At 54.9% G+C, this 9,894-nt stretch overlaps 1 protein-coding gene across 2 annotated transcripts in view; it reads right to left on the bottom strand.

Moving 5' to 3' along the window:
* The window catches only part of SDK2 (sidekick cell adhesion molecule 2), a 313,807-nt gene that overhangs the window by 37,081 nt on the left and 266,832 nt on the right, over nucleotides 1-9,894 (bottom strand). The window contains exons 32-36 of one of the 2 annotated variants that reach the window (XM_032241841.1): nucleotides 9,251-9,321; nucleotides 7,204-7,339; nucleotides 4,007-4,063; nucleotides 2,556-2,657; nucleotides 2,285-2,400 (exon numbers count right to left, since the gene is read on the bottom strand). In XM_032241841.1, coding sequence (XP_032097732.1) covers nucleotides 2,285-2,400; nucleotides 2,556-2,657; nucleotides 4,007-4,063; nucleotides 7,204-7,339; nucleotides 9,251-9,321 — 482 coding nt within the window. The remainder of the gene's footprint in view (nucleotides 1-2,284; nucleotides 2,401-2,555; nucleotides 2,658-4,006; nucleotides 4,064-7,203; nucleotides 7,340-9,250; nucleotides 9,322-9,894) is intronic. The other variant, XM_032241842.1, reaches the window with a different exon arrangement.

Below are 9,894 nucleotides of genomic sequence, written 5' to 3'. Positions count from 1 at the left end.
TGAGTCGGAGTTTCGCTCTTGTTACCCAGGCTGGAGTGCAATGGTGCGATCTCGGCTCACCACAACCTCCGCCTCCCGGGTTCAGGCAATTCTCCTGCCTCAGCCTCCTGAGTAGCTGGGATTACAGGCACGCGCCACCATGCCCAGCTAATTATTTGTATTTTGAGTAGAGATGGGGTTTCACCATGTTGACCAGGATGGTCTCGATCTCTTGACCTCGTGATCCACCAGCCTCGGCCTCCCAAAGTGCTGGGATTACAGGCGTGAGCCACCGCGCCTGGCCTCACAAACAAAAAATTCAAACCTCCCCATGGATCTGGCTCTCCCCTAACCTGCTTCGTTTACCACCACCTGGCAGTATTATTTATTTTGTCCATTATTGGTCTTCTCTCCCGAACATCTAAGCTCACAGTGTCCCTGCTCACTGCTGTATTCCCAGCTCTGAGAACAATGCTGGGCATACAGTAACTGCTCAGTAAACATGTGTCATTGACCAACTGAAAGATGGAACTCTCAGGATATGCATGAATGTGCTCCATGCTCCAGCCGTGTGCAGTAACTGGAACACAGTATCTGCTTTGCGGTGCTCATTGGTTGAAGTGAATACATCACTGATGCTCATGAATGTTGATGTCCACACATGTCCAGGAGACAGCGCTTTCTCCGTTCATGTCCACAGTTGCCGCTCAGGTACGGGTCGTGTTTTCTGGAACACGTAGACAACTGCTGGATTCTGTATGGTGGTGTGCGCTCACACATTTTCCTGGGTCTGTATATTAACTCGACAGTGTGGTGGCTGCCAAACTGCTTCTGGCATGGCCCTGGCCCCTTTCTTTTCCCATGGGAGGCATAGAGCAGGACAATAGTTTTCCCAGCTGGTGCTCCTGGGCAACGCCTTGAGGGGTGTCCTCCTTCCTTCCTCCTCCTTCACCCCAGATGGAACGAGACTCCCATGCTGGATTCCGTCCCAAATCGGGCTACCTATATTAACGAGCTGTGTGACTCGGGTAAGCTCCTTCCCTTTGCTGACACTCCTTCCACCTGTGAGATGAGGTGCCTTGCGTCTCCCCTACTTCCCACTTAGCCCCTGGCACTGGGGCTCTTCTCTGCAGTAACATCCAACCATCAGGAATGAGAGTCAGCTGGACACTGGTGCGGGAGGCAGATACAGCTAAGGGCTACGTGTTCCAGCTGCTCCAGCCAGGCAGACGTGTTCCTCTTTTATTTTGGAGATGGAGTCTCACTCTGTTGCCCAGGCTGGAGCGCGGTGGCGTGATCTTGGCGCACTGCAGCCTCTGCCTCCCGGGTTCAAGCAATTCTTCTGCCTCAGCCTCCTGAGTAGCTGGGACTACATGCACCCACTACCACCCGGCTAATTTTTATATTTTTAGTAGAGGCAGGGTTTTGCTATGTTGGCCAGATGGGTCTTGAACTCCTAACCCTCAGGTAATCTGCCTGCCTCAGCCTCCCAAAGTGCTGGGATTACGGGTGTGAACCACCACAGGTAGCCCTAGAAATGATTTTTAATTTTAATTTCATTTTTTTTTTGAGACAGAGTCTCTGTCACCCAGCCTTGAGTACAGTGGCGCATTTTTGGCTCACTGTAACCTCTGCCTCCTGGGTTCAAGCGATTCTCCTGCCTCAGCCTGCCAAATAGCTAAGATTACTGGCGCCCACCACCATGCCCAGATAATTTTTGTATTTTTAGTAAAGAAGGAGTTTCACCATGTTGGCCAGGCTAGTCTCAAACTCCTGACCTCGAGGTGATCCACCTGCCTTGGCCTCCCAAAATGCTGGGATTACAGGCGTGAGCCGCTGTGCCTGGCCAGAAATGATTTTTAAACAGAGATTTCCAAATACTAGGCAGTGATGCTTTGCTAATTGGCCATCTGATTAGTATCAATGTTGTAATTACGGGGCCAGAAGCCCCTTGGAGTGGTCTGAAGTTGTGTATGGGGCTGGGGAGTGGCAGGGAGGGGTGTGTGCTGCTCAGAGGCAGTACGAGCCGAGGCATGGCTGGGGTTTCCGGCGCCTAAGCTCAGCTTGCCCTTAGGATGCTGGAGGGGATGGAAGTGGTTTAGCTCCTGCTGTGCAGTATTTCTGCGAATTGGGGGCAAACAACCAAGGCGGTAGGTGCACGGCAGAGTCTCAAGGGCTGAGGACCTGGCTGGGTGAATGGTGGGCCTGGGACACCTGTCCCACTTACCACCTATCACTCACTCCCCAGCCCCCAACCTGGTCCCTCGACCATGCCCCCCCTTCGCTTTGCCCAAGGGCACCCTACCTTGTACCCCTGGATGTCTCCATTCTGGCTGTCCAGCGGAGGTGGCTCCCAAGTCACGTCCAGCTGCGTGGCCGTGGCACCGTGGACGACCACATTACGAGGTGCTGCTGTGGGCACTGGAGGGCATGTGGGATAGGGAGTGAGCATGCAAGTAAACCTGGGAGGGGAGGTGGCTGGGGTGGGGTGGGAATCCCAGATCCCATCTCTTCCGGCTGGACGGGGTAGGGCTGGGAAAGGCATGCTGGGGCCGGACAGGGCTGACGCCGCTCACCTGCCTCCCCGACAAAGACCTCGTGTGGGGGGCTGGAGGGCCCCTCGCCCACGGCATTGTACACGCTCATTCGTATCTCGTACCGCCTGTGCTTGTTAAGGTCTGTGGGGAAGAGTGGGGGAGGGGAGGCACACTGAGGTCACTGTCCCTCCTGGGAAGGTGTCCCCCAGGGAGGATGGAGGCTGTGGGGGAGGAATGAGGCACCCTTGCATTCTAGCCCGCTGTGTGAAGGTGCAGGAAGAAGGAGGTGAGAGGCGGGGCTCCCCGGGGACGCTCCATGCCAATCTGGACATAGGGCGATGCTGGTTGACCTCCTGGCCTAGTGTGGCCATACATTTTACCGTCTAACTGGACACTTTTGAGACTGAAATGCACTATGAATATTTACACTGGGACAACCAGTGTAAACCAAAGCTGCCCTGGGCACGCCTGGCCATAGCATCATCCCCTACCCCCAGCCTGTCCTCTTTCCCCACTGTGACAGATGCCCAGAGTCCCCAGTCTAGGCCCCCTCAGTCCCCCTCCACCAACTCTTTACACAGTGAGGCTCAGCTCCAGGGGACAGGGGCACGATGGATGTGAATTCTGCACTAAGAAACCTGATGTTTCTGCCAAGTGCTTGGCTGGGAACGCCTGGCAGAACTTGGAAAAGGGACACAGCTGCAAGAAACGGGCTCGGTCACTGTCCCCGGTGGCTGAAAGGTTCTCTCACCCTCTCCACTCTTCTCTGGGTTCCCCGCCCCTGCTCCCTTCCCTGGGTGGAGTCTACCCTTCAACAGGGCTGTGAGAGGGGTGTCACCCTTGCCTAGCTGTCTATGTAGACTGTGTTGGCCACTGGTGGAAGGAGGAAGAGGACTTAGCCTTAAATCAGTGCTATTTTCCCCTGAGCATGAAACCCTCTTGTGCAAGGCCCTGGGTCTCAGGAAGAACCATGGCTGGGGCTTTAGAGAAAGATCAAGGGCTAGGGTGTGCCAGCAGCGGGAACATGCCTGGTGCGTGGGAGGACAATGGACGCAGGTGACTAAAACTGCTGTCACCTCCCTCCGGGTGTAGGCCCAGACCGTAAGACCCAGCTGGGCCGAGAAGTGCCTTCAATGGGACTGGGTGGGGCAGCAGCCACGTGAACACCTGCTCACATACCCAGCAGTGTCCACTAGCTCCTGCTGCAGCCCCTGCTGTCACTGTCCCCTGACCCAGCAGAGCACAGGGACAGACCTTCATTTTCCAGCCCACACCTGACAGAGGGCAGGTGTGAAGGAGACGTTCCCTGGCAACCGCCTACTTTGTCGTGTGTTTAGGGCTATCGCTTGTGTTCTGGGCGGTCCCATTCCTCAAGCCCCCTGGGGTGGGCACACCCCTCAGCCTGTGATCAGATCTCTTGAGGCCCCACTCCCACTCCCCGTGGGAGGCCTGGGCCTGCGAGGAAGCCACCATGCAAGCAAGAGACTTACTGTCCAGCTCGTACTGCGTGAGGCTGGGCCGGCTCAGGTTCCGCATGGAGTACATGGCTATGGGTGGGGGTGTCGGGCGGGGGCACAGAGGGAGACAGCAGACAGAGGAGGTTAGTGCACACACATCCCCACTCCACAAAGAAACCCCAGCCAGGCGGGGCTGACAGCACGAACAGACAGGAAGAGTGTTTCCAGATTTCCAATGCTGGGTTAGGGGCCAGGATAACCATGTGGTGGGGTGGGGGGAGGTGAAGCCTCCCCCAATAGTCTGCCCCCACCTTGGTGTGCAGTGGCCCAAGGTGACATGGTATCTGGAGCCCCCTGGAGCCCAGGATCTCTGGGGACAGCTCTGGGAGACCCTCTCACCTCAACTCTCTTCCTTGTTTCAGGCAGAGCTCCTGGAAACCATCATGAAATACTGCAGTTGTTAATTTCCTCATATGAACCAGAAACAATTTTACTACTAGGAAGTATGACTGTATTATACACAGGCAATATAAAATCACATCCACAAGCACATGTGGGCGAAAAAAAAAAAAAAAAAAGAAAAAAGAGAAAAAGGAAAAAATCTCCACCAAAAACGCAAGCTGTTGGATCAGCTGCTTCTGAGTTTTTCTATCAATATTCCTTTGCTACATGCTCAATCATTTCGTTGCCGGCTAACTCACTGTAAGACAAGGCACAAAAGGCTTGGGAGAACAAAGGAAGGAAGCGTGAAAATGTAGGCGCTAGGCCGAGCATGGTGGCTCATGCCTGTAATCTCAGCACTTTGGGAAGCCAAGGCGGGTGGATCACCTGGGGTCAGGAGTTCGAGACCAGCCTGGCCAACACAGTGAAATCCTATCTTTACTAAAAACACAAACATTAGCTAGTGGTATGTGTCTGTAGTTCCAGCTACTGGGGAGGCTGAGGTAGGAGAATCACTTGAACGTGGAAGGCAGAGGTTGCAGTGAGCCCTGAAATCACGCCACTTCACTCCAGCCTGGGCAACAGTGCAAGACTCCTTTCATCTCAAAAAGGAAAAAAGGCCAGGTGTAGTGGCTCATGCCTGTATCCCGGCACCTTGTAGGGCTGAAGCAGGTGGATCCCCTGAGGTTAGGAGTTTGAGATCAGCCTGGCTAACATGGTGAAACCCCATCTCTACTAAAAATACAAAAATTAACTGGGTGTGACAGCGGGTGCCTGTAATTCCATCTACTTGGGACTGGCCCTAAATCCAATTACTTGTGTCCTTATAAAAAAGAAGAGAGGGCTAGGCGCAGTGGCTCGTACCTGTAATCCCAGCACTTTGGGAGGCTGAGGTGGGTGGATCATGAGGTCAGGAGTTCGAGACCAGCCTGGCCAACATGGTGAAACCTTGTCTCTACTAAAAATACAAAAAATTAGCTGGGTGTGGTGGCATGCACCTGTAATCCAAGCTACTTGGGAGGCTGAGGCAGGAGAATTATTTGAACCCGGGAGGCAGAGATTGCAGTGAGCCGAGATCACACCATTGTACGCCAGCTTGGGCAACAAGAGTGAAACTCCATCTCAGAGAAAAAAAAAAAAAAAAAAAAAGGAAAATGAAGAGGCTCTTAAACTGACCCACTCCCCCTGCTAGTCTGTTTGGGGAGTGTCCCATACCCACCTGAGTACCCGGTCCTCTGGGGTACCCCTGCCTGCTGCTCTCTCCCACTGTGAACCAATCATGGAGTCCCAGACAGGTGGATGGAGGATATTTAGGGAAGGAGGCTCTTTATAAAAACCTCTAGTGATCTGAATCCAAATCTCAGGTGAATACAGGCACTTCAGACCCAAACAAGCCAGGTGTAGATGAACATCAGCTCTGAGCCACCGGGAAAACCTCAGTTTTTTTCTTTCATTATGTACCAAGGGGTTCTAATTATTGTTGCTATCTGCCGTGCTGTAAACTATTTCATTGGTTGTACCACTTTGCAGCATTCTGTCTAAAGCTCTTAACTGTCATAAACACACCCAACTAACTGCCAATGTGGAATACTAAGCAATTATTATGTGAGTGACTGATTTACTTTGAAAAATCAAAAACAGGCCAGGCACGATGGCTCACGCCTGTAATCCCAGCACTTTGGGAAGCCAAAGCAGGCAGATCACTTAAGGTCAGGAGTTCAAGACCAGGCTGGCCAACCTGGCGAAATCCTGTCTCTACTAAACAAAACAAACAACAAAAAACCACAAAAATTAGCTGGGCGTGGTGGTACGTGCCTGTAGTCCCAACTACTTGGGAGGCTGAGGCCCTAGAATCACTTGAACCCAGCGGGTGAAGGTTGCAGTGAGCTGAGATTGCACCACTACACTCCAGCCCGGGCAACAGAGCAAGACTCTACCTCAAAAAAACAAACCAAAAGAAAACCCCGGGTCTTGGAGCATCTGTGCCCATCACGTATCATCTCCCAGACTGGCCTTGGTTCCAACCTCGTGCTCTCTTGCTATGTGACCGAGACAGCCTGCAGCTGGGCCCCTGCCTCTGGCTCCTGTCCTCCCACCATGGCCAAGACATTATCCTCATGCTACCAAAGTGACTCCTAACACAAAAATCCGAGCACATCTGTCCCTTGCTGTGACCTCCTGGGCATCAGCTCTCCCTGACATTTCCACCTGGCCGCCCTGCTTTCCTTCTTTCACTCCAGGGGGCAGGCTGGATCCCCAGGACAGGCAGGACAGTGACTTCCCCCAGGAAAAAGAGGGAGTCAGGGCTGCTGGTCTTGGGGTGTGACCAGGCGAGGCTTCTGGTCCCTCAAGGGCAGGGTGCTCCTTCCCATGCACTAGGCTGTCCCCATCCCTTTGGCCTGGCTAACTTGGCATCGTCCTTCCATGTTAGCGCCAGAGCCACGCAAGCCTCACGCCGGGAAAGCCTTGCCTGGCCCTCCTAGAATGCTTCCTTCCTGGCTCTCCTGGCTCCTCCTCCAGCCTGCAACACCACAGGGGCAAGGACCCTGTCTGTCTTGATTATCCATGTGCCCCGCAGTGTCTTGGGGCCCATGTCTTGAGCACCATAGAAGGTGCTCAGCAAATATCCAGTACATGAATGAATGGGATGGGAGGAGGCAGAGGCACACACAGGGGAGGGAGGCAGGGTTTTAGGTTAGAGTGGTTCCAGAAGGCTGAGAGCTCCAGAGCAGGAAGGTGAGGGTGACCACCCGTCCCACCCATTCCCCCAGCTCCCGAGTGCCACTCACAGGTAAGCTCGGCCCATGTAGCCCCCGGGTTGTTGATGCCTCGAAGCGTGAAGCCCCTCAGTCCTTCATAGAGCAGCTCCCGGTACCGGATCCGGAAGCCCAGGAGGACGCCGTTGATCTTGTCCTCAGCTGGCGGCTGCAGAGAAGGGAGCAGGGAATGGGGAGGGAGCCCGGACCACCGCCCACCCCACCCCATGCCCACTTATCATGCCTCCTGCAGCCACAGAGCAGCATCTGTGTTTCAACCAGGAAAAGAAATCAAGTTAACATTGAGCATTTTAAATTTACAAAGCACTTCTGATGAAGTGATTTCATCCCTGCAGCGTTCCCTGGAAGGAGGGAAGGGCAGGAATCCGTAATTGTCTTTTACCCAAGCAGGGAACTGGAGCTCAGAGATGTTAAGGAACTTGCCCAAGATCACACAGCATCACTGGGGGCTGGAACACACAGCTGTTTTCACAGCTCCTTTGTCTTCAAGGCTGCCCTCCCTAATCACCAGCCTCCCCAGGCCTGCTGGTCCCTGCCTTCACACCTGGATAAATCTTCCTGGCATTTCCTGCAAGCTGAGCCCTCTCCTACTCTTAGTACTGGCAAGGGTGAGTGCGCCCCTCACCCCTTCATCAAATTATCCTTTGCTGCTTCTCCTGTCTACAGCTCAGCTGCAGAACAGGCTTTAGGAGAAGGTGGGAACTACTTCTCAATGATACTGCATATAAAGAATTGGCTGAGAGGGGCCAACACAGTGAAACCCCGTCTCTGCTAAAAATATACAAATCAGCTGGGTCAGGCCGGGTGTGGTAGCTTATGTCTGTAATCTCAGCCCTTTAGGAGGCCGAGGTAGGCGGATCACCTGAGGTCAAAGTTTGAGACCAGCCTGGCCAACACGGTGAAACACCATGTGCACTAAAAATACAAAAATTAGCTGGGTGTGGTGGCGGGCACCTGTAATCCCAGATACTTGGGAAGCTGAGGCAGGAGAATCGCTTGAATCTGGGAGGTGGAGGCTGCAGTGAGCCGAGATTGTGCCACTTCGCTCTAGACTGGGTGACAGAGCAAGACTGTCAAACAAAAACAAAAACAAAACCCTGCTGAAATGGCTCCGCCTTTATTAGTTCCTTATGGCTTCCCTAGCTGCTGCGGGCACCTCCCTGCCCCTCTGCCGAGTTGCTCCAGCCTCATCCTGGTCACAGGAGCACTAGGTCATGTTCATCTAAGGGAGCGTCCTCTCCTTGAGGCTGTGTGTCTCAGGCTGGGGAGGGGTTGGGGGGGACCCTCCTGGCTTTGTCTTCAAGGGCTTTCTCTCTAGGGGACAGCAGGCGGCTCGAGTGCCTGCCTCTTTGATCAGGAGAAGTGGTGACGGGAGTTCAGTGCTTTGGGGGCCTCTGTGGGTGACCTGCTGAGTCAAGGCTGGACTTCAGAGGGCCCAGGAGGGCCCCACAGGGCAGGACCCATGAGCAGCCTGGTTGCTGAGGTTTGCCAGTGGTCTTCCCCAGGCCATGGCAGTGCCCACCAAATTGTGGGCATTTGGAAGGGGTATGGAGGAAGGGGGGCATTTCCTCTCTACTTGGACAGCGATGGTGACGGGCATGGGTCTCTATAAGGAAACCCTTCACTGACCAGTGGTGGCTTCATAGAGGCTCTGGGGGCCCTGAGAGCCCCAAGCACTTTCCAGTCCAAGGACTCAGCAGACCTAAGGCTAATACTCCTGGTCCTGCCACTCATGGGCTGTGTGACCTGGGGCCATTCGGGTTCCACCCTGAGTCTCACTGGTCATCTGTAGAAGGGGATGACAGCTGCTGGCTGATGTGACTGTCTGGAGAGCGTAAGGTGTGTTATGCGACTGTGCGTGTGTGTGCATGTGCGTGCACGCGTGTGCATAGAATGTTCCGTGACATGCACACGTCTGGATTTCTCCTGGCTTCCCACGTGCTCTGACAGCAGAGAACCTGGGGGCTCCCTGCAGCCCTGGTGGGGACTGCCGGCTTTCCAGTCCCAGAGCAGAGTATGTCTGAGTCTTCATGGAGCCTTCCTGCCTGCTGGGCTGTACCTGCCATCGGATTAGCACGGAGGTGGTGGTGTGGGGCGTCACGGAGAGGATGGTGGGCGCTTCGTCAGGGGCTGTGGAGAGAGGCAGATAGGTGGGTTCTGGGGGCCGTGGCTTCAAGTCCCCCAGGAGCCCACGGGGACCAGATTCTGCTAGCACTGGACTGCGGGACAGGTCCAGCCTGCATCGGCCTCCATGCTGCTGGCCCAACTTCTGCAGAACAAAGAGGCGGTGTGAAGGGGAGGGAGGGAGGGTTTGTGAGCTGACCCAGCCCAAACCCAAGGGTCCCAGAGCCCCCTCCACTCTGCCCCTCAAAGCCACAGGCCACTTTTGCTGCTGCGGAGACCTCCCCATCCTGCTCACTGGCAGGGATATAAGGAAGGAATATGCCACAGGCCGGGCTGGCCCTGGGACCCTGAGCCCTTGGCAAAGGCGTGTCTGGCCCAAGCCTCCCTGAGACTCTACCCCGGGAGCCGAAGGCCCCGTGGGCCCCACGCCCCTCTCATCTTTGGAGGCCCCTACCTCCAGAAGAGAACGTCCCAGGTCCAGGAAGCAGCCAGTGGGTGGGGAGAGACTGCTGGGGGCGGGCACTGACCGGCCCAGGAAGCCGCCAGTGGGCGGGGAGAGACTGCTGGGGGCGGGCACTG

Source organism: Sapajus apella, unplaced genomic scaffold, assembly GCF_009761245.1.
Source record: "Sapajus apella isolate SASKATOON/1434 unplaced genomic scaffold, GSC_monkey_1.0 scaffold48, whole genome shotgun sequence".
In the NCBI taxonomy this organism is placed as follows: Eukaryota; Metazoa; Chordata; class Mammalia; order Primates; family Cebidae; genus Sapajus; species Sapajus apella.
This window is presented reverse-complemented; position numbering and strand designations above follow the sequence as displayed.